This window comes from Jaculus jaculus, chromosome 8 (assembly GCF_020740685.1).
Source record: "Jaculus jaculus isolate mJacJac1 chromosome 8, mJacJac1.mat.Y.cur, whole genome shotgun sequence".
NCBI classification, from domain to species: domain Eukaryota; kingdom Metazoa; phylum Chordata; class Mammalia; order Rodentia; family Dipodidae; genus Jaculus; species Jaculus jaculus.
The window spans coordinates 57,640,642-57,666,112 of record NC_059109.1 but is presented as its reverse complement, the minus strand read 5'-3'; the positions used below and the strand labels follow the sequence as shown (position 1 = coordinate 57,666,112).

General features: G+C 43.8%; 1 protein-coding gene across 1 annotated transcript in view; it reads right to left on the bottom strand.

Moving 5' to 3' along the window:
* Ehd4 (EH domain containing 4) overlaps positions 1 to 25,471 on the bottom strand; it is a 110,746-nt gene that overhangs the window by 70,921 nt on the left and 14,354 nt on the right. The window contains exon 2 of the mRNA XM_004660892.2: positions 16,438 to 16,614. Within this exon, the coding sequence (XP_004660949.1) occupies positions 16,438 to 16,614 (177 nt within the window). The remainder of the gene's footprint in view (positions 1 to 16,437; positions 16,615 to 25,471) is intronic.

The following is a 25,471-nucleotide window of genomic DNA, read 5'->3' as shown; positions in this document are numbered from 1 at the left end:
ACACTCAGGTCAGCCAGACTCCTGAGCTTATGAGCTTCCTGTCCCTTCTACCCTGCTGCTCCCTGTTGAAGCATCCTGTGCTTTTGTTGCTGCCTTCAGGCTATATACCCTCAGGCCAGAGTACCTGAGCGCCCAGTCCTGTCCTGCTCACCCTCAACATGATGAAGCTGGAGGTCCTGGGATCTGTGTCCCTGTTTGATGTCTCAGGCCTCAGCATCTAGGCCAGCAGAAGGCATTTTTGAGAAAGAGTAAACACCCCTGAAGTCCAAAGAGCATGTGAGAGGGCAGGCCAGGAAGTACTGGCCGAGCTCCTCCAAGCCTCTTCCCTAGGCTCTCACTTGCCCGCTCCCACCCTAGTCCCACCATGGTCCCTTCCTGCTCTGCTCTGCTCAGCTGCCCAGGCATCCAGGGAGGCAGACTGGAGGGCGGGGAGGGGGGTGGCACTTTGACTTGTGTTCAAGCAAACTGGGGCTCAGGCTATTGTCAGATTTGTCAATAGTCTGTGTGGGACCCTAGATAACAGCCTTTTCCTCTGGGCCTCAGTTTCCTCATGTATAAGTGGAGACAACTGGACCAGAGATTGGCATGTCCTTTGGAGCTTTCCCACCATAAACTTTATGAGTAACAGCAGGAAGTACTTTGTTACTTCTGCTCCAAAGAGCCCATGTGTGTATGTTTGAAGGAGGAAACAGAATGCCTCTCCTCTTCCTGTTTTATAAGTGGCTGACTTCTGTATCTGTGTGGGCAAAGCTCGGGAACAGCTCAATTCTTCCATTCAATGGAAGATGGGGATGACTCTGAAAGTAAGTATGCTAGGAATGCGAGACAGGGAGGCCACAGCCTCCACAGTGCCAGTGGCCAGCATGGCCCTGTGGAGTCACCCAAGTTCAAGTTGCCATTACTGACAATCTTATGAAAACTGCCCTTAAAGGGTACAAGACCAGCTTGTCATACATTCTTTCTGGTATTTCTAAATCAACCCAAAAGATGGAGGAAAAGAAGAGATGGTACTAGGGAGATGGCTAAGTGGATAAGAATGCTTGCTGTGCAAGCAGGAGAAAAGCTGAGTTGGATCCTCAGTACCCACAAAAGCCAGGAGTGGTCACGTATGAGTATAATCCCAGTTCTGAGAAGAGATACAGTAAGACCCCTGAGGCTTGCTGGTTAACCAGTCTAACCAAAAATCATCCTCCAGGTTTAGTGAGAGACTGAATCTCAGGAAAATAAAATTAAATAAAATACATTAAATAAAGTGAAGAGCAATAAGCGAGAGCCAATGTCCTCCTCTGGTTTCCACATGCATTCACAGGGGGTACACACATCTGTAAACACATGGGCATATATACCACACAGACATATGCCATACAGCACATATACTGTACACATACACCCCCACCACTGCCAAAGCACAACACAAAACATGATCTTTTGGCAGGTAGGAAAACAAAAGCAAACATGGCTGACATCTTAAGGTCACGTGATGGCACACAGCTGGCTAGAGATGATAATCTAGTATTTCTGACAGGTATGACAGAATGCAATGTATAAAGTGGAAAACCACATAATGTTAAAAATAAGGGGGCATGGGCTGAAGAGATGGCTCAGTGGCTAATGCCTACAAAGCCTAATGACATGGGTTCAATTCCCCAGTACCTCTGTAAAGCCAGATGTACAAGGTTGCTATGTGTCTGGAGTTTGTTTGCAGCAGCTAGAGGCCCTGGTGCACCCATTCTCTCTTCTATCTCTCTCTGCTTGCAAATAAATTTAAAAAAATATATATATATATAGTTATTTATTTTAGTTTTTTGAGGTAGGGTTTCACTCTAGCCCAGGCTGACCTGGAATTCACTATGTTGTCTCAGGGTGCACCCGAACACATGACGATCATCCTACCTTTGCCTCCCGAGTGCTGGGATTATAGGCGTGTGCCACCATGCCTAGCTTCTGAACAAGGTGTCATTAAGCAAAGGAAAACAGCTGTTACTTTTATTTTCCTTACAGAGGAAGTAGAGTTTCCCTATAGAGCTGGCCAGATGAGAATCTCCAGCTCTAGCTTCGCCTTGCTCATCAGAAAATAAAATGCTTACGATGGGATGCCTTCTGTGGTCTAAGAGTGGTCTTTAAAGCATGCGGATTCTCTAGCATCTCCATGCTCTAGAGGGCTCCGCATCAGGTCCTGTGCCTGTCATCAGTTGACGGAGTTCACACATAGAGCTTCATACATCATTTGATCCTTTACTGATACAGATGGCTTTATATTCTGGAAGGTGTCTTCTAAATGTGTATGACTAATCTTCAGCTCACCTTGTCCATCTCCACTTTTTTGTCTTGTCACTTCTTGTCTTGGGGCACAGAGAGAAGCTTCTCATACCAGAGCAGAGAGGTCTGCGCCCATATAGCAATTACAGCGACCATCATTAGCAATTGCTTCCAAATCTACATCTAAGCCAGGTGTGGTGGCACACGCCTTTAATCCCAGCACTTGGGAGGCAGAGGTAGGAGGATTGCCATGAGTTCGAGGCCACCCTGAGACTCCACAGTGAATTCCAGATCAGCCTGGGCTAGAGTGAGACCCTACCTCGAAAAACCAAAACAAACAAACAAACAAACAAATCTACATCTTTATCCAGTGGAGGCTTGGTACCTTTTTTTTTTTTTTGCGCCCATTCTCTTTTCTCTCCCTGCTTGCAAAAAAATAAAATTTTTTTTTGCCAGGTGTGGTGGCATACGCCTTCAATCCCAGCACTCGGGAGGCAGACAGAGGTAGGAGGACTGCCGAGAGTTCAAGGCCACCCTGAGAGTACAGATTAAATTCCAGGTCAGCCTGAGCTAGAGTGAGACCTTACCTCCAAAAACAAAAACATAAAAAAATAAAGGGCCAAAAATACTTGAGAAGCCTCTCATTCCTGCTTTTCTCCTACCCCTTCTGGGCCTCAACCTTCATCCCCCGCTGGCCCCGATCAATACCAGGAGAGCAGGTTTATGAGTAGAACACACAGGGATCAGCAGAGAGAAAGCCCTACTAACCATGGGAATGATTAGAGCTCTGAGCCCAACAGGGACCCCGTTTCTTGTTAGTCCATCCTTCCTTCTGATAGGTCAAAACACCTGGCAATGTGGAACATGTTGCACCTACATGAAACTATCTGATAGAAACTGTTCCCATAGGAAGGTTGATTCTCCAAAACCACAAACTCACATTCAGGACCAACTTTTCCAACATACAAAATTCCGAGATCCTAGTGTGAGGTTAACAAAAGAATTCAAAATTTATACCCCCATTCCCTCAGCGTATGTACAGCAACAGAATTTCAACAGCTCCTAGGCTTTCTGACCCAACAGCAGAGGCCAAGTGTGTGAGCCACAGAACCAGACACGATGAGATGAGCTGACAGAGGAGGACAGCGGAGCTCCAGGGGATGCCAAACAAGGTGCAGCTGTATGTCATGTGCAGAACTGAGCTCCAGTCCATGAAAGAAACTGTGTGGGTTACAGGCAGGAGAGCAGAGGGCACAAGTGGGTACTGAGCCCTCAGGGATGCCACGACGTGTTGCAAACTTGTAACTACACATACACATGTGCTCTTACTACTTTTTTTTTTGGTGGTGCTGAGATTGAATCCAAACCCTGCTGCATGCTAAGCAAATACCCTACCACTGAACTACATCCCAGTCCACATGTGTGTTCCTTTTGGGGGAACAGAGTCTTACTCTATAGTCTAGGCTTTCCTGAACTCACTCTTTGCCCAGACCGTCCTTGAACTCATGGCGACCCACCTGCCTCAGCCTCCTGGGTGCTGGGACTAAAGGCATGAGCCATTATGCCTCACTTCATAGGTGTGTTCTTAAAGTCTGCAGTAAAGCCAGGCATGGTAGCACCTTTAATCCCAGCACTTGGGAGGCAGAGGTAGGAGGATCACTATGAGTTCAATGCCACACTGAGACTACATAGTGAATTCCAGGTCAGCCTGGCCTAGAATGAAACCATAACTCAGGGAAAAAAAAAAAAGTGCAGGGTGTGGTGGCACACACCTTTAATCCCAGCACTCGGGAGGCAGAGGTAGGAGGATCACTGTGAGCTTGGCCAGCCTGAGACTACATAGCGAATTCCAGGTCAGCCTGGGCTACAGTGAGACCCTGCCTCAAAAACAAACAAAAACCTACTATAACCAGGAAACTCACATATTATTTCTTTCCAGGTAGGGTCTCACTCTAGCCTAGACTTACCTGGAACTCACTTTGTAGCCCCAGGTGGACCTTGAACTCATTGGCATGCCAATGAGTGCCACCATGGCTCATGTTTGTTTTTAAAACCACATCCTACTATGACTGAGTAGGTAACTCCTAATGCTGTGTCAGCTCATAGCCTACCTACCTACTTTGAGAAAGGTTACTTGTGTTCCCTCACAATAGACACAAGTTCGGTGGCCCCCCGCTCATGGGTTTCTGTAGAAACATTTCCAAGCACAGATTTCCTGTTTGGAGGAAGATTTCCTCCTACCTGGAGTGACTAATTCAGAGGGCCTCTGGGTCTAATCTTCTCAATGTCACATGAAATATACAGACATCAAAGCCTTTCTTAGCTCCTATGACTCTCCCACTGACCTGGTGATATAATTTTGTTTTCCTATGTAAGAGGACAAGATCTTTCCCTTAGGAGTAGCAGGAAGAGAGAAGGGATAAAAATAACAAGGACTATAAAGGTCTCAGGCAGGTTGCTAGAGAGGAACTGGATTATTTATAATTGCCTCCAAAAGCTGAAATTCTAACTGAGTGGCCAAGACTTGAAAAATGAAGTTTTGAAGCTGGAGGGATTGCTTAGTGGTTAAGGCACATGCCTACAAAGCTGAAGGACCCAGGTTCGATTCCCCCAGAACCCACGTAAGCCAGATGCACAGATGGCACATGCATCTGGAGTTCATTTGCAGTGGCTGGAGGCCCTAGCGTGCCTATTCTCTGTCTCAAGTAAATAAATTTTTAAAAAGTTTTGCATATCAGCCTGGGCTAAAACGAGACCCTACTTCAAAATACCAAAAAACAAACAAACAAAAAAATCCAAACCAAACCAGGCATGGTGGTGTACACTGTTATGAGCATGTAAGGACCAGCATATGGTCCAGGGACAGTTTAGATAAATAAGTTTGTTTTTCTTTGTGTGTGAGAGTAAAAATGCAAAGTCAAACTTTGTAAGCAAAAAACTAAAAAGTAAGCTGAGTACAATGACATAGTAAGAGATTAGCAGAAGGTGTGTGTGGAACCCTAGATAAGTAGTGGAAAATACAAAAACCCCAGCTGCTCAGCAGCCGTTGTCCCAGTCCTCCCGACACTATGACTGACTGAACGGCTGCTCAGCATTCCGGACTGAGACCTCCGCGAGATGCATCACCGATCCGAATTCATATGCCCGACACGCTGTCCAAACGACCGAGACTCGCCTTGAAACACCGCGAACCTAGAGAAAAGTCAGAGCACGGACCCGCGCCACCAGGTTGTAAAACGTCAGAAATCTCGCAGAACGAGTCTCGCGTTGAGACCGAGTCTCATGACACTGCATCCCAAGTCTCGCGATATCAGGTTGTATACATGTTAGACTCGTTAGAAATATTCTTGTGTTAGTAGTGATGAATATAATTTGGTTATATATTATTATTATTTTTTTTAAATTTTTTATTTATTTATTTGAGAGCAACAGACACAGAGAGAAAGACAGAGAGAGGGAGAGAGAGAGAATGGGCGCGCCAGGGCTTCCAGCCTCTGCAAACGAACTCCAGACGCGTGCGCCCCCTTGTGCATCTGGCTAATGTGGGACCTGGGGAACCGAGCCTCGAACCGGGGTCCTTAGGCTTCACAGGCAAGCGCTTAACCGCTAAGCCATCTCTCCAGCCCTGGCTATATATTATATTAGCTATAATATTAGTTGTGATAGTTTGGACTTGCTTGTGTGTGACTTTCATCCCAGTAAACTCCTTTGCGAGTACACCAGCGTCTGAGTATTACTGACCTTCGTGGGCGGAATCCTCTCGACCAATCATCTTTGAGAGTGCTCGCGACAGTACACCTCTAATCCCAGCACTTGGGAGGCAGAGGTAGGAGGATCACCATGAGTTCGAGGCCACCCTGAGACTCCATAGTGAATTCCAGGTTAGCCTGAGCTAGAGTGAGACCCTACCTCAAAAAAAAAACAAACAAAAAAACCCCAAAACTTTGTAGGTTGGGCATGTTGGTGCATGGCTATAATCTTAGCAGTTGGGAGGTAGAGGCAGGAGGATCAGGAGTCAGGAAATCAAGGTTATCCTGGGTTACACAGTGAGTATGAGGGCCTGTTTCAAAATACCAACACACACACACACACACACACACACACACACACAAAAAAAGAGAACCACCAGGACTTTAACAATGATCTTGATTTCCCAATGGAGCAATAAGGTCTGTAGTAGTTGTGTAAAAATGAAACAGTACTAGTGTCAGGACTGTTCCAACCACTTTTACAAAATATTTTATTTATTGGTCTATTTATTTATGAGAGAGAGAGACAGACAGACAAGACAGACTGGGCATGCCAGAGCCTCCAGCCACTGCAAATGAACTCCGGACACATGTGCCACATTGTGTATCTGGCTTTATGTGGGTTCTGGGAAATCTAACCTGGGTCCTTAGGCTTCCTAGGTAAGCGCCCTAACCACTAAGCCATCCTTCCAGCCCCGTTCTAACCACTGTGCTCGTGAACTCAATCAATTCTTAATGCAACCTGAGGAGACTAAAGCTATAAACTGCCATCTTACAAGGGGGACTAGACGAGCCACACGCTATCACTGCTCATATATTAAACTGGCCGTTCTGCTTGCAGAGTTCAGGACTGACATGTCACAACTCTACAGCTGTCCTCCAGGGGGCTTCCTTGTGTGTTGCTGGCCTCTGCTCGGAGGCATGGAGGGTTAGGCAGTGAACAGAGGCAGGAGATGGAGGCTGTAAGTCATCTCCCTTATTTAGGTGGCTGACCCTCCCTGGGCAACTCTACCAGTTTTGTCCTTCAATTCAAATTTTCCTAAACTTACAACAAGGAGATTATGGAACTGTTTCAAAGTAACTCCCCTGTCTTCGTCCACTTGATCAATGACTGAAAAAGGAGGCTGTATGATGACCTGACCAGGATAAGTAAACAGGACACAACCTGTAACTATTACCACAACTAGCTATTCTAACTTGCCAGTGACCAGGAAGAAGTGTTCTCATCTAAACTACATAAGAGCTCCTCTCCTGACTGCCATGGAGGAAAGCCACAGGCAGCGTACCAACCTGAAGAATCGGCCTGAGGCCAGGGAACAAAGTTGGCTTTCCAGAATGCCAGGACCAGAAACATACAGACAATTCCAATCAAGAACAATGGTTTGCAGGGCGTGGTGGTGTATGCCTTTAATCCCAGCATTTGGGAGGCAGAGGTAGGAGGATTGCCATGAGTTCGAGGCCACCCTGAGACTCCATAGTGAATTCCAGGTCAGCCTGGGCTAGAGTGAGACCCTACCTCAAAAAACAAAAAACAACAACAACAAAAAGAATAATGGTTTGATGCCCTGGGGTCTACTTCAAGGCCTGAGGTTGTAAAAGACTGGTGGGGAAAACATCAACAAGTTTCTTATGGATATGTACTATCTCCACAGATTTAAATAAAGCAGTTCTGGGCTGGAGAGATGATTTAGTGGTTAAGGCACTTGCCTGGAAAACCTAAGGACCCTGTTGGATTCCCCAGTACCCATGTAAGCCAGATGCACAAAGGGATGCAAATGTCTGGAGTTTGTTTGCAGCGGCTAGAGGCCCTGGCATGCCCATTCTTTCTTTCTCTAGCTGTCCCCCCATCCCCATCAAATAAAATAAAATAAAATAATAAAATAAAATATTTAAAACTAAATAAATAAAGCAGTTGTGTTGATGAGCCAAAAGTGATTCTTGCCAGGCCTGGTTGCACACACCTTTAATCCCAGCACTCAGGAGGCAGAGGTAGGAAGATCACCATGAGTTCAAGGCCACCCTGAGACTACATGGTGAATTCCAGGTCAGCCTGAGCTAGTGTGAGACCCTACCTCAAAAAACAAAAGCAAAACAAAAAAGGGATTCTCAAGCAGACATGGTGGCCATACCTTTAATCCTAGCACTTGGGAGACAGAGACTGGAGGACTACTGTGAATTCAAGGCCGGCCTGGAACTATAGAGTGAGTTCCAGGTTAGCCGGGGCCTACCTCAAAAAAAAAAGTGATTCTTAGTAAGGGTCTGATTTTAATTTCTATAGCTAAACTGGTTGGAGGAACTGACATAAGTGTTCACTGATGCTGTGTCTTACAGCATTTCATTTTAAAAATCCCAATGATAAAGCCAGGTGTGGTGGTGCACACCTTTAATTTCAGCACTTGGGAGGCAAAGGTAGGAGGATCACTGTGAGTTCAAGGCTACTCTGAGACTACAGAGTGAATTTCAGGTCAGCCTGAGCCGGAATGAGACCCTACCTCAAAAAACAAAATAAAACAAAACAAAAATCCCAATCACAAGTGACTATATACTATTTAATACTCCAAAAAATTATATTGGTGACAAACAGCACAAGTTTAAAACCCACAGTGTCATCTATGTTGGGAGAATAATCACATAAATATAAGGCAGAAGTTTTTTGTTTTTTTTTTACTGGTTTTTCAAGGTAGACCCTCACTCTACTCCAGGCTGACCTGGAATTCGCTGTCTCAGGGTAGCCTTGAACTCACAGCAATCCTCCCTTCTACGTCTGCCTCCCAAGTGCTGGGATTAAAGGCATGCACCACCATGCCTGGTGAGGCAGAAGTTTTCATTGTTACCAAAATGACATTGCACTGCAAGAGTCTTCAGGTTTCTTCTGCTCAAAAAGAAGCTTCAAAATCCTAAATCCAGGCTGGAGAGATGGCTCATCAGTTAAGGCGCTTGCCTGCAAAGCTTGATGGCCTGCATTTGATTCCCCAGTACCCACATTAAGTAAGATTCACAAAGTGGTACATGCATCTAGAGTTTGTTTGCAGTGGGAAGAGATGCTGGTATGCCCATGATCTCCCTCTCCTCCTTTCTCCCTCTTTCTCTCCTTGCAAAATAATATATATATATATATATATATATATATATATATATATATATATATATAACCTAAATCCTAGGAGCATGTAACTAAAGTGATTTTTTTATTTTTATTTTTATTTATTTATTTATTTATTTTTAATTTTTTATTTATTTATTTGAGAGCGACAGACACAGAGAGAAAGACAGATAGAGGGAGAGAGAGAGAATGGGCGCGCCAGGGCTTCCAGCCTCTGCAAACGAACTCCAGACGCGTGCGCCCCCTTGTGCATCTGGCTAACGTGGGACCTGGGGAACCGAGCCTCGAACCGGGGTCCTTAGGCTTCACAGGCAAGCACTTAACCGCTAAGCCATCTCTCCAGCCCCTAAAGTGATTTTTTTAATTAGAGGCTTCAATGAAGAAATAAAATTAAGAATTTCTCTTATAAAACACAATTTGAAATTATACTAGATTCTGAAACTTAAAACAATGCCTGTGGCTATCTGGATTTAGGAAAAAAAAAATCTTTAGAAAAGTAGCCTGAGGGAAAAGGATAACATTCAGTTCAAAAGCAAACTTGAAGGAAAATTCCAGGCCTCAATTCCTGACCCTGGTGTCTTTCAGGACTCATTTGCTAAGGTACTGTGGGCTACGCCCATGTGAACAGCCTCACTCCCTTCTCCAGTGAAGCATTCTGGTGGAGTTTCAGTAACCTTACCCTTTCAAAGCCCCATCTATCACCAAACTCTTTTTGTTCTAAACTCAACTCCTTTTATAGTATAAGCACCCAATTTCATGATTCAAACCTGCCTTTTGAGGAATCATGTGCATTTCTCATTAATGCACTATGATCCTTGTTAGTCTCTTAGCAATCAGCCTTGGGTAAGACTCAGGCTCCCCACTTCCTTTTGAGGAAGATGGGTGGTCTTCCTCTGGGTCCATCTGACATGACTCTGTGAAGTAGTTAATTCTTTCTAAGATGTCCTTGAGGCAGTGGCTCAAGCCAATATCTAGTAATAAAAGGGTCAGGTCATCATTACTGGAGATGAAAGCTCTACCCAGAAAACAGCCTGGATTCCTTACTGTTATGCTCTGACCTAGCTCCTAGATCAAATGTAAAAGGTTACTATCTCTGCAGCAAATCCTGCCAGTGTTCCTAGAGGCTGCTACAAGTAGACATGCAAGTCTGAGCACCTACACTAACTGATCACCTGTTTTATTTACTTATTTGAGAGAGAGAGAGAAAGAGAGAGAGAGAATGAATATGGGCGTGCCAGGGCCTCTATCTAGCCACTGTAAATGAACTCTAGATGCAAGCGCCAACTTGTGCATCTGGCTTTACGTGGGTACTGGGGAACAGAACCTGGGTCCTTTGGCTTTGTAGGCAAATGCCTTAACCACTGAGCCATCTCTCCAGCCTGATCATCTTTCTTAACACTGTGTGAAGCATGTGCCCATTTGATCAGGCTATTAGCACTATGAATTTGTATAAGACACATCCTGTATTCATGAGCCTTAGTGTCTGGCATGGTCACCAGGATGGCTACAAGGACACAGGGTACTAGATGGAGGAGGGGAGGAGAAACCAAAATTCTACCTCTTTGTGACCACCTCTCCTTGAGCATGTCACTTTTTGTTGTTGTTGTTTCAAGTTAGGGTCTCACTCTAGCCCAGGCTGACCTGAAATTCACTCTATAGCCCAGACTAGCCTCAAACTCACAATGACCCTCTTATTTCTGCCCCCTAAGTGCTAAGATTAAAGGCATGTGCCATGGAGAGAGGGTTTAGTGGTTAAGACACTTGCCTGCAAAGACTAAGGACCTAGTTTCAATTTCCCAGTACCCACGTAAACCAGATGCACAAGGTGGCATGTATGTCTGGAGTTCGCTTGCAGTGACTAGAGGCCATGATGCACCCATTCTCTCTCTCAAATAAAAAATATTTATATTGCTGAAGACTCCACATACTTGGGCTGCAAGGCCACTGAGAATGCCTGCTGGAACTGGGCTGATAACCTCCTCCATGTAGACCAGCAGACCGAAAGCTGGAAGAAGCCATTCAGCATGCAGTTCAATGGGAAAGAGAGAAATCACCAGTGAAGATACTCAACAGTGGACATTGAAAGCCTTATATTTGGCCAGCCAGGCCAAATGAGCCAGTTGGTGCAATAGTGGCATGTTTGTCATGGTGGAAACCAACTGCCTTCTAATTGGAGTGGATGCCCGCTCCACGGGAGGGAATACATCCCTGATACTGTAAACCTGTAACAGAGGAAGTCATGAGCCCTAGATGTGTACTATCTACTGGTATCTGGCTAAATGTATATACTATGCTCACCAAACTTCCCAGTAAGCACTTCTCTTAATGTTCATACCCTTATATTAATGCTATTCTCACTAATGGTAGAGAACCTTCTCTTTTCAGATGGCAGTGACCTTGGGATAATTCAGAAGGCATCATGGTGCTGGGAAGAAGTGACGGGAGTACTCAGCACTGCAATATCTGTATCACACCTTCCAAGACTCAGGGTCCAATGTGGAAGAAGTGGCGGAAAGACTGTAAGAGCCAAAGGAAGGGCAGGACTCCTTACAAGGTGCTCCTCCAGACACAAAATGGCCTGGATATCCATGACCTCACAGTGCCTGACACTACCTACACAAGACCATCATAATAGGCGGAAAAGATCATGACATCAGAATAAAAGAGAGACTGACTGAGATGGGGAGGATATATGATGGAGAATAGAGTTTCAAAAGGGAGAATGGGGGGAGGGAGGACATTACCATGGGATACTATTTACAATCATGTAAGTTGTTATTAAAAAAATAAATATTTAAAGGTATATGCCACCACACCCAGCTCACATGCCCCTTCTTTGCTTTTAGTTTTCTTATCTGTGAATTGGCTATTGTACCCCACAAACAGTGCAGACATCACTGTGTAAACTATACTTTGGGAAAGAGTATCCTCTCCTTACCTTCGTGGCAGGGCTATCCTAAAGTTCAATGCACAATAGCAAAGTCCAAATGGACCACTGGCCAGCACAGCACTGTGGTCTCCAATCCCTGCACTGACAACTGACTAAGCAGCAGTTATATTAACAATGTTATGCATCAGTTCCTCCTCTCTACCCTAAACATAATGTCAGCAGCATATCACAGTGTTTTAAAATGACTATGTAAAAAGTCAGTACAGTTTAGCAACTATGTTTATGTACAAGTTTAGAACAGTATTTGATACATGACATGATATGCTTTTTCCCCATTATTCTGAGATCAATTAATATATGTTTGCTTAATGCATTGATTAAACCTGGGCACTTAAAATCTTTGCTGAAAAAAAAAACTTTCCTGAATACTTTTCTCCCATATTCATCTGCTGTAAATTTGGGATTTACAAAGCAAATTGTTTTTATTAGGAAAGTAAATCATTTGCTGAAGTTAAACAAGCCAATAACCATGCTTCCTGCTTATTCCCCTGTGACTATGAGAACTTGGAAAAAAAAAAAGTAGCAGCCTATTTCTTATTTTTAATTTTTTAAAACAATTTTATTTATTTATTTGAAACAAAGAGATATAGAAATAGGCAGGTAGCTGGGTGTGGTAGCGCACACCTTTAATTCCAGCACTTGGGAGGCAGAGGTAGGAGGATCGCCATGAGTTTGAGGACACCCTGAGACTCCATAGTGAATTTCAAGTCAGCCTGGGCTAGAGTGAAACCCTACCTTGGAAAAACCAAAAAAAAAAAAAAAAAAAAAAAGAAAGAAAGAGGCAGGTAGAGAGAGAATGGGTGCGCCAGGGCCTCCAGCCACTACAAATGAACTCCAGATGCGTGCACCCCCTAGTGCATCTGGCTTACGAGGGTCCTGGGGAGTCAAACCTGGGTCATTTGGCTTTGCAGGCAAGTGCCTTAACCATTAAGCCATCTCTCCAGCTCCTATTTCTTTTTAAATAAGCCATTGTCAGGCAAAAATTGCATAAGACAGCCGGGCATGGTGGCACATGCCTTTAATCCCAGCACTCAGGAAGCAGAGGTAGGAGGACTGCTATGAGTTCAAGGCCAGCCTGAGACTACATAGTGAATTCCAGGTCAGCCTGGGCTACAGCAAGATCCTATCCATAAAAACAGCAACAACAGCAGGAGACAGAGCAGGGGTAATAAAACCTTAGGGTTCTAAAGTAACCTTTCAGAGAAGTGGATCCTGTGTCTCATTCTTTCTGGGTCTCCAGAACCTGCCAGGCCAGTGCTGGGACAGGTCTGGCTGTTGCCTGTCTTTTGTCCCGGAGGGGAGGGGAGAGTGTTTTCTTACTATACTATTCAGAGACCCCCTGTGATTCTCCCAGACAAGGCTCAACTTCTGCTTCTAGCACAAGGAGAAGCTGCAGCCACAGCAGTGCTGAAGTTAAGGCCCCTTCTAAAGAAGAGGACACAGCTGCAAGAAAGCCATCTGGACAGTGCTCTGGGGGTCACTGTTAGTAACAAGATGGAAGTTCTCCATGACTAAATTCATGTCATCTTTACACTTCTACTTAAGGTACTGTCAGGTTTCCACCTGATGCTCTCCAATTTGAAACAGAAGCATATGAAAGCCCTTGAAGGAGTGATCAGCCCACAGTGTGTGGTTTTTCACCAAAAGCACCTTGGAGGCTGCTGGGCAGCCTTGGCACAGCCACTGCACATGTTCACTCCAGAGTCCACATGAATGGTGCCTTCAGAGTTGTGAAACGGGAACCTCAGCCTCTGCCAGGAGGATGGGTTCTTATTTTTAGAGGCTTCTAGAAAGGAGAAGTGTAGCTTAAGTCTCTTGCTGTTCTTCAATGCCAACTTTACTTCCTCTCTTCCAGCTCTGCACTTCCTAGCCAATCTCGCCCCCCAATTTCTGAAGTCAGACTTATAAAAGAGGGAAAGGAAATGGAGGGGTGGATGAGAGTGACAGAACAAAAGAGGAAAAGGCTTAAAGAGAAAAAAATACAAGCTGGGCGTGGTGGCACACACCTTGAATCCCAGCACTCAGGAGGCAGAGGTAGGAGGATCGCCATGAGTTCGAAGCCACCCTCAGTCTACATAGTGAATTCCAGGTCAGCTTGGGCTAGAGTGAGACCCTACCTCAAAAAACAAACAAACAAACAAACAAAAAACAGACTACTTAACAAATGGTCAATAAACACATGAAAAGGTTGGGGATATGGCCCAGTGGGTAAGAGTACTTGCTGCCCGCCTGTCACCCCAGCACTGAGGAGGGGCAGACACTTGTTGATCAAGCCAGCCTGACAAAGTCAGCAGGTCCAGGCTCAGGTCCCAAGGAGATGAAGTAGGTAAGTGATAGAGGAGGATGCCCACCGTCCTCTGCGGCCTCCACATGTGAGCACACAGGGCATGTGTATCTGAGCACCACACACAGCACAGAAAGTAAACAGGGCTGGGAAGATGGCTTGCTGGATAAAGGTGCTTTCTTGCAAAGCCTGCTGGCCCAGGTTTAGTTTCCCAGTACTGCTACAAAGGCTAGATGCACAAAGTGGTGCATATATTTGGAGCTATTTGCAGTGGCAAGAGGCCCTGGCATGCCCTTTCTTTCTCTTTCTCCCTCCAGGTGCAAATAATACATATACATAATTAAAAATTAAATAATAATAAATACATGAAAAATACTTAATCATTGGCAACCAGGGAAATGAAAATCAATACTACAATGAACCAGGTGTGGTGGTACATACCTTTAATTCCAGCACTTGGGAGGTGGAGGTAGAAGGATCACTGAGTTTGAGACCAACCTGGGACTACAGAGTGTGTGCCAGGTCAAGCTTGACTAGAGTGAGACTCTACCTTGAAACACACACACACACACACACACACACACACACACACACACACCAATGAGATTTCACCTTATCCTAGTTAGAATATCTATTAATAAAAAAAAAAAAATGCCAGTGAGGATGTGGGGAAAAAGTAACTTTTAGATACCACTGGTAGCAATGTAAATTCATCTAGCCACTATGGGGAGCAATATGAAGATTCTTGAAAAAACTAAAAATATAACAAGTATATTTCTAGCTATCTCACTCCTGGGTATATAACATACCTAAAGAAAATGAAATCATATGTATAAGAAATACCTACATGGCCATTTCTATTGTGGCACTCATTATTCATAGTAGCTAAGATATGGAAGCAACCCAGATGCCCATCAACAGGCAAAAAGATTTTAGAAAATACAGTAGCCAGGCCTGGTGGCGTAGGCCTATAATCCCAGCTACTGCAACAGAGATTACAAATTCAGGTTTGTCTGGCCTACAAAGTTCAAGAATTCAAGGACAGCCTAGGCAACTTAGTAAGACTGTCTCAAAAAACAGAAAGGAAGGAAATATGGTATATGTACACATACATACACACTATTCACTGTACAGAATAACTTTCTGTCATTTACAGCAAAATGAAACTTTCATGCTCAGTGCAAAAAGCCAGGCACAGAAAGATAAGTAATGACATGTTCTCTTTCATATACGGAAGAACAAAAATAAATAACTAAAAAAAAAAATCCACAAAACACAAAAACAAACACAGATGGGTGGAAAGAAAGGAGGAAGGGTGAGAAAAAGGGAGGAAGGCAGAGTGAAGGAGGTCGGAACAGCGGATCTTACCCTAAATCCAGAGCTGCAGGCAGGAACACCTACGTACCTACCAGCTTATCCTCCCCACCCACCAACACCCCATCTTAACAGAAAGGCAATGGGGTGGCATAGGTAAAATGTATCTCCAATTAAGGCAGAACCTATCTCATATCTATACCTATAAAAGAATGGCCATGTAGCAAAATTGCAATTTGGGGGTTTCACTCTTACTTCAACCCTGTCCTACTCCAGAAATAAAAGGAAGCAGCTGAAAACATGGGAGTGAAAAAAAAAATAGCCAAAGGAACATCCGGGGAGGCGAGGTGACCTGTCCTGAGTCAGAGACTAAATCTGGGTATCAGGAGGATCTCAAGTATTCTCTGGGCTAAGTTTCCTGGATGTGGGAGGTCCTGCACACCATTTCTGGGAAGTACTCTGCCACTTAACATTGCTAGTGACAGGGAACACATCAAAACCTGAACTACAACTGTGCAGCTCAAATTATTAAGACATTTCCTCCTCATACTGGGCAGCATCAGTCTGGGGCCTCGGCTCTGTCTAATGATAGGTGTAAGTAACTATGTCTTCTGAGAGTTTCCAATATTAAAATGTGATTTTCATATCCTCCATGACTTCACTCTTCTAGAACAGACTTTGTTCTTCTATTTAGACTCTTTACATACATGTAATTAATAATAATTTAAAGAAGATGTTTAAACAACCTGACCAAAGAGGGAAGTGTGCTGATCCTTACCGGTTCAGGAAAGCATTTCCAAAGCGGCTAAGCTTTCGAAATGGCTTTTTGGGGTCCACAACTAAAGCATTCCCAGGAGTGCTTCCCTCAGTCTCCCCATACATCACAGCGATGAAGGAGTCAGTAGTGGGCTCTGGACCAATCCTCATGCCTGGGAAATCTTGCTCCAGCAAGTATCTAAGAGAGGAGAAAACACAAGGAAGATGTCATAAACAAGAGGCTGGAAAACTGCTTGGGGTACTTCTACCATCCCAGAAAACTGCTAAGCTCAACTCCCTGAGGGAAGTGTCCCTGACTTCTGGCTCCAAACACCTTATGCCAGCAGCTGTCATGGTACTTCAGCAGAGTCCTATTTCAGCTCTGCCAGGGGATTATCTGCTCCCTACAGATGAGTGGAGGAGCATTTCTATGATGCTCTGGAGACCAGAATAGATGCAACAATCAAAGATGTCCCATAAGCCAGGCGTGGTGGCACATGCCTTTAATCCCAGCACTCGGGAGGCAGAGGCAGGAGGATCACCATGAGTTCGAGGCCAGCCTGAGACTGTGTAGTAAATTCCAGGTCAGCCTGGACTAGAGTGAAACCCTAGCTCCAAAAACAAACAAAAAGAGATGTCCCATAAATTAAAGGTCATTATAAACACAAATCTAGTAATACTTTCCAAGCATTTACTGAGAAAACACAAAGCCTGAGCATGGACTATCTTTTCCTTTAGTCCCCACAACACTTTCACTGGAGTGGTAACATTTTATCCTCATTGCATAGGTGAAAACACCCAATTGGGGCACAGACCCGGAATCACAGAAATCGACTCCTGTATTTGTTTGCCCAAGACTGGGCCAGGTAGCTGCTTCTCAGAGCAAAGCCTGCGAGAAAAACTGACCCTAGGAGTCGTTTAAGCCCAGGGTGGACCTGCCACTGCTTTTGCTGCCACTGCCATTCTGATGTATCTGCGGCTGCAGCTTCTGCTGACAGGGACTCGTTGGTGTTTGTACTGAACAGCAAGAACCAGCAATATGTTAGCAAGCTGGGCATTATGTGGACAGAGGACAGGGAACTTTGGGGTGTGACCTACTGGACTCTTGATCCAGAGCACACACACACACTCCATTGACAAATGCAATCACACTAAGCCCACCTGTTGCTTCCAAAAGTTGTGGGCAATTCGTTACTTTCTACATGTGTTGCTCTCAACATGGTCAGCATATTTGGGTCCATGCACACCTTGCTGAGTCATAAGTGCAACTGGTCACTGAGGAAGTGGGACACAGAGCACCGCTAGGATCAGTCAGCATCTCTTAACACTGCCTGTCAATGCTGGTTACCTGTGCTGTTCAGGGCAAAGGTCAACTAAGGCAGAGGAAACCTGGTCACATGGTTCTAAGCAGGCAGATTACACGGCTGTAGATTAACTTCAGCGTAAGTTACAAGACAGGAGCTTAGCAGAAAAAGCATCTTATAGATAGTCTCAGAAAAATGATTTGTAAGGTCCTTAAGAAGTACTCTGACAATTTTAACCATAGTTCATTTCCATATGCAATTCTCCACAGCTCGTTCTTATAGTTCATTCCCACGTGGTAACACCTCCCCGTGTTTACTGAGAAGACACAACGCCTTAGCACGCACTACTGTTCCCTGTAGTCCCCACAACACGTTCAGCTGAGTGCCCGGTGTTACACGTGAGTGAAAGAGCATGGAATGCAAACAACTGGATGCTCAAAGTTGTGCTGTCTGCAGATATCCTTACGGCTTGCACTCGTAGCTTACTCAGAAATCAGCAGCACGAGCGACTCTCACCTCAAAGTATGTTCCTGGGAATAAAGGCTTCCTGTTTCATGCAATGTGAGGGGAAGTCTCCAAACTGTCCTCCTCAATATGCTCTGGTCTTCCCAGGAATAAGAGTCACCTCATTCTCCCTGGAGAAAAGCTAGGGCAAGGACATACCTGATTCAAAATGTGTTCCTGTATCTCTTAAAAAATTAGGGATAGGTTACAGAGACTGGGAATAGAAGGAACATGCCTCAATATAATAAAAGCTATTTATGACAAGCCTACAGCCAACATATTACTAAATGGGGAAAAACTGGAAGCTTTTCCACTAAGATCAGGAACAAGAAAAGGGTGTCCACTGTCCCCACTTTTAATTAATAAAGTTTTGGAAGTCTTAGCCATAGCAATAAGGCAAGAGACACACATAAAAGGGATACAAATTGGAAAGGAAGAGATCAAATTATCATTATTTGCAGATGACATGATTCTATACATAAAGGACTCTAAAGACTCTACTAGCAAACTGTTTTAGGGCTGATGAAAACCTACAGCCATGTAGCAGGATACAAAATAAATACACAGAAATCAGTAGCCTTCATATATGCTAACAACAAACACACAGAGGATGAAATCAGAGAATCACTCCCATTCACAATTGCATCAAAAAATAAATAAATAAATAAATAAAGTACCTTGGAATGAACCTAACTAAGGAAGTAAAGAATCTCTACAATGAGAACTTTAAAACACTCAAGCAAGAAATTGCAGAAGACACTAGAAAGTGGAGAAACATCCCTTGTTCCTGGATTGGAAGAATCAATATTGTGAAAATGGCAATTTTACCTAAAGCAATCTACACATTTAGTGCAATCCCTATCAAACTTCCAAAGGCATTCTTCATGGAAATAGAAAAAACAATCCAAAAATTCATTTGGCATCACAAAAAACCTCGATTATCTAAAATAATACTGAGCAACAAAAATAAGGCTGGTGGTATCACCATACCTGATTTTAACCTATACTACAGAGCCATAGTAACAAAAACAGCATGGTACTGGCACAAAAACAGACATATAGATCAGTGGAACATAATAGAGGACCCAGATGTAAGTCCAGGTAGCAATAGCCACCTGATATTCAATAAAAATGTCCAAAATACTCATTGGAGAAGAGACAGCCTCTTCAGCAAATGGTGTTGGGAAAACTGGATATATGCTTGCAGAAGGATGAAAAGAGTTTCTTCTCTCTAGCCATGCACAAGAATTAAGTCCAAATGGATTAAAGACCTTAACATCAGACCTGAAACTCTGAAACTGCTAGAGGAAAAAGTAGGGGAAACCCTTCAACATATTGGTCTTGGCAAAGACTTTCTGAATACAACCCCAATTGCTCAGGCAATAAGATCACAGATTAATCACTGGGACCTCATGAAATTACAAAGATTTTGCACTGCAAAGGACACAGTGAAAAAAGCAAAGAGGCAACCTACAGAATGGGAAAAAATCTTCGCCAACTATGTATCTGATAGAGGATTAATATCTAGGATATACAAAGAACTCAAAAAGTTAAATAGTAAGGAATCAAACAAGCCAATCAAAAAATGGGCTATGGAGCTAAGTAAAGCATTCTCAAAGGAAGAAATACGAATGTCATATAAGCATCTAAAAAATGTTCTACGTCACTAGTCACCAGGGAAATGCAGATTAAAACCACATCGAGATTCCATCTCACTCCTGTCAGATTGGCCACCATCATGAAAACAAATGATCATAAATGTTGGTGGGGATGTGGAAAAATAGGAACCCTTCTACACTGCTGGTGGGAATGCAATCTGGTACAGCCATTGTGGAAATCAGTGTGGAGGTTCCTAAAACAGCTAAAGATTGATCTACCATATGACCCAGCTATAGCACTCCTAGGCATATATCCGAAGGACTCATCTCATTTCCTTAGAAGTACATGCTCAACCATGTTTATTGCTGCTCAATTTATAATAGCTGGGAAATGGAACCAACCTAGATGTCCCTCAACTGGTGAGTGGCTAATGAAGATGTGGCACATTTATACAATGGAGTTCTACTCAGCGGTAAAGAAAAATGAAGTTATGAAATTTGCAGGAAAATGGATGGACCTGGAAAGGATTATACTAAGTCAGGTAACCCAGGCCCAGAAAGCCAAGCGCCACATGTTCTCTCTCATATGTGGATCCTAGCTACCGATGATTGGGCTTCTGCCTGAGAAGGAAAATACTTAGTAGCAGAGGCCAGTAAGTTAAAAAGGAGATACAAAGGGAAGAGAAAGGAAGGGAGGAGGGTACTTAATAGGTTGATATTGTATATATGTAAGTACAATGACTGAGATGGGGAGGTAATATGATGGAGAATGGAATTTCAAAGGGGGAAGTGTCAGGGGAGAGGGAGGGAATTACCATGGGATTTTTTTTTATAATCATGGAAAATGTTAATAAAAATTAAAAATTTTTTTTTAAAAATTAGGGCTAGGGATTGGAGAGATGTCTTAGCAGTTAAAGGTGCTTGCTTGCAAAGCATGATGCTTAGATTCAATTCCACAGTACACACATAAAGCCAGACGCACAAAGTGGCACATGCACCTGGAGTTTGTGTGCAGTGGCAAGAGGCCCTGGTGTACTTATGCTCACTCTCACACACTCTCTTCTCTCTCTCTCCCTTCTTGCAAATAAGTAAATAAATAAATAAAACCTTTTTCGGTCAAAGCCTTAGTGTATCTAACAGCACAGTTAAGTACCCATAAGAGCAAGAATGCTCACATTTGTCAATTCTTGCAGTTTTTAATTTTTTTTTTTGTTTATTTTTATTTGAGAGCGACAGAGAGAGAGAATGGGCGTGACAGGGCCTCCAGCCACTGCAAACAAACTCCAGATGCATGTGCCACCTTGTGCTTCTGGCTTACGTGGGCCCTGGGGAATAGAGCCTTGAACCCGGGTCCTTAGGCTTCATAGGCAAGCACTTAATCGCTAAGCCATCTCTCCAGCCCCAATTCTTACAATTTTACACAAATCATAGCAACACTGGTAACAGCTGCTGTGAGACGATCTCAGTCTGTGAGAAAAAAGCCTTTGTACTGTGCCCAGTGTGCTGGTTTCATATGCTCAGCTGAATGTGCTATGTAGGCGTAATTACAGCCTCTCTGGGACCTCAAGTCTGGCCATTCAGTCGCACAGCTTAATTCTGTGCCAGAATGCACAGCCATGATGTCCCCCTTGGCCTGGATGAAGCACTGCAGGGCAGCTGGACAGAAAATGAGGACTGAAGACAAACAGTGGAGGGTGGGCTTAAGCCAACAGCACCCCCAGTGTGGCTGGGGTCCTAGTGGCACACACTGTTCACAAAAGGGTCACACCCAAGTGCTGGTTTGACACTTGACAGGCACTGCCCGGTAGGGTCAATGTCAGCAGTAATGGGTGGCTGGTCAGACAGTCTGGAATTAGGATGGGGACACACACACCAATAAAACAGGAAGAGCAGACAGAATGCTAATGCCCATAGGACATCTTCTATAACATGACCTTCAGATTCCAAAGTCTCTTGGAAATCATTTGATCCAATCTATGTAAAGACACTGATATTACTGTAGGAAAAATGACTTGTTGCTGCTAAAATTCACTAGTGTTCACACGGAGATTTCCCTCACTCCTGGCTCCAAGGATTTAGCTCTTATTACAGGTTCAACTCTATGCACGACCTTAGGGCCCCAGAGTGCCCTACTGGGTCACTGGCACTCTGGGAGCGGTCACATACAAGAGTCAACATATGACACACTCTAAGCTCACTGCTCTGCCAACACTCAGAAATCTGTCATGCTGCTGGGCAAACAAGAACACGCCAATGCAGAAAGGGAACTAAGAACAACCAAGACATCAAAAGAAGTGACACTGAAGAGCTGAAGCGCTGAGGTTCCGAGTCAGCAACATGGGAGGGTCGGCTCCAGTGGAGCCCGAGGGGCGACACACACAGGGGAGCAGCCTCACAGCCCTGTGTATGAGGCTGGTCCAGGAATTAAGCCTTTCTCTGGACACCTCAGAGGCTTTACCAAAGCAAGAGTTCCAGGGACTCTGTGGTGTTATCTGTGATAAAAAGTAACAAGAGGCCACTGGAAAACTATAGAAGAGATCCACCATGATGTAGAGCTGAGCAGCCTACTCCACAGGCCCTGTGCCTCACAGGCTTGATGTTCGTCCTTGGCATCACCTTACTTTACTCCCTTTCCTGTGTTCTCAGAAAGGAAGGCCCTGCCAGTTCTAGTAATGATTGCTACAAAGGTCTTGAGCCAAGCCATCAACATAAAAAGGTACAGCCAGCTGGGTGTGCTGGTGCATGCCTTTAATCCCAGCACTCTGGAGGCAGAGGCAAGAGGATCGAGGTGAATTCAATGTCACCCTGAGAACAGAGTGAATTCCAGGTCAGCCTGTGCTAGAGTGAGACGCTACCTTGAAAAACAAAAAAAAGACCTAACAAACAAAAAAAAGTACAGCCACTTGGATGCTATGCAGCTGGGTAGAAGGGTGGAGGTGGACAGGAGATCTGACTTGGTCCAATGAGGTCCCTGGTTCAGCCTCTTTCAAGTGACCCTGGAACATCATGGCTACTGCCACTAGCCTTGGTCAAACAGCTGCTCTGGTGTAAGAGTGTATGTGGAGAGAATTCTTTCATTGCTTATTCTAGAGGAAAGAAAAATTAAACTTCAGAGGAAAAAATGTCATTTGTGACAAGAAAAATCTCAAGATAATGAAAAGTCTCCCATATCCAAGCACTATTTTCTCAAAGACGGGCTTAAGAATGACTAAAACACAAAGAAAAATGCCAGCAAGTGGGACATTACTTAACAAGAGATCCCTCGAAATTCCAGTTGGACGGTTAGAGAGATGGCTTAGTGATTAAGACACTTGTCTGCAAAGCCTAAGGATCCAGGTTCAATTCCCTAGTACTATGAAAGCCAGATGTACATGGTGGCACATGCAGCTGGAGTTCCTTTACAAAGGATAGAGGCCCTGGCGTGCCCATATTCATTCCTTTCTTTCTTTCTTTCTTTCTCTGTGTAGTAAAATAAATAAAAATTAAATTTAAAAAAAAACTCCAGGACTGGAGAGATGGCTTAGTGGTTAAGGCTCTTGCCTGTGAAGCATAAGGACCCATGTTCGACTTTCCAGATCCCACATAAGCCAGATGCACAAAGGTGAGGCAAGCACAAGATTGCACAAGCCTACTAGGTGGCACAAGCATCTGGAATTCAACTGCAATGGCCGAGGCACTGGTGCACCAATTCTCTTTCTCTCTCTCTCTCTCCCCCTCATCCCCTTTCACTCTCTCTAAAAGACAAACCAAAAAGCTCTAGTTGTGAACTTTGTCTCCTGGGCATTCATTATTCATTCTTTTGGGTTTAACCTTCCATACCTATACTCAAATAATGGGAAAGCTTTATTTAATTTATTTACTTATTTTGTTTTTTTTTTAATTTTTATTAACATTTCCCATGATTATAAAATATATCCCATGGTAATTCCCTCCCTCCCCACCCCCACACTTTCCCATTTGAAATTCCATTCTCCATCATATACTTATTTTGGTTTTTCGAGATGGTCTCACTCTAGCTCAGTCTGATTTGGAATGCACTATGTAGTCTCAGAGTGGCCTTGAGCTCATGGCAATCTTCCTACCTCTGCCTCCCAAGTGCTGGGATTAAAGGCATGTGCCACCATGCCTGGCTTTTTTTTTTTAGTAATACACTATACCTAACCACTGGAGGACTTGCTGTATGCTGATGTCCTTACTTGAATAATCTCAATTCATCCTCTAACTATCTTATAGGTTCACACAGTTTTCATCCCCATTTTATAGCTAAGTAAACTAAGGGTCAAATAGGTTAAGTGGGGATGGTACCCGCATTAAATCAAAGTTGGAAACACTGCCATTGGAAGGGTTCATAGCAACGTGCTCTATGAATCACAACAAATGTACAAACAGAAAATTTTCTAGTAGGTATCTGATTAATTGAATACGCTAAAAATAATATAGCACATATATTTGGGGTACTGTCAGATTTACTTTAACATTCTTAAGCTACAATCTACAGAAATGGCATATGAGAATACACAACACTTAAAGTAACATTTGTGAACACACTGACATCTACACACAGTTTCAACTCATTGTTATACTTGGAACACTTTACAAAAGAGAATTAAACTAACTTGAAGAGCCACCTCATTCCTTAGTCTTAGAAAGGTTTGTTTACCTGTGGTGTTTGGGATTGAAGTCAGGCCTCGCATACACTAGACAAGTGCTCTATCACTGAACCACATCCACAGCCCCACGAAGGCTTCAAACTACACAAATATGAAAGAAACAAAATGGAAGGTACAACTTTTGCCTCAATGGAGACATTCGCCTCAATGGAGACATTATCTTTAACTCAGGATAATAAATTTAATACTTTTTCAATTTATAATAAATGTAAATATTCTCACATAAAGCATTTTTTTTCTTTTTAATTTATTTATTTATGAGAGAGAATGGGCACACATACAATACCATGTGCATCTGGCTTACATGGGTTCTGACAATTTTGAACCTGGGTCCTTAGGCTTAAACACCTTAACTGCTAAGCCATCTCTTTAGCCCCATAAGGCATTTTTATTGATAATATTTGGACCACTATTTTACTAGAGAGAAACTGGAAAGAATCCTTTCATTTTTCTTTGTCTTAAAGTAGAAGTGGTATTATTAATTATTATTATTATTATTATTAGGTTTTTCAAGGGAGGGTCTCATTGTAGCCCAGGCTGACCTGGCATTCACTATGTAGCCTCAGGGTGGCCTTGAACTCACAGAGATACATCTACCTCAGCCTCCTAAGTGCTTGGGGATTAAAGGCATGTGCTACCAAGCCTGGCTTTATTACTATTATTTTAAAATTGTGGAGCCGGGCGTGGTGGCGCGCACCTTTAATTCCAACACTCGGGAGGCATAGGTAGGAGGATCGCTGAGAGTTTGAGGCCACCCTGAGACTACATAGTGAATTCCAGGTCAGCCTGAGCCAGAGTGAGACCCTACCTCGAAAAACAAAAAAAAAAAAACAAAAAAAAAGTATTTGTGTCTTGTGTACATGTAATGTATTTGCATGTATGTGTGCATGTGCGCATGTGCATGTGGAGGGCAGAAGACAGCCTTGGGCATCATGCTTAGGAGCAATGTCCACCTTCTTCAAGATGGTCTCTTACAGGCC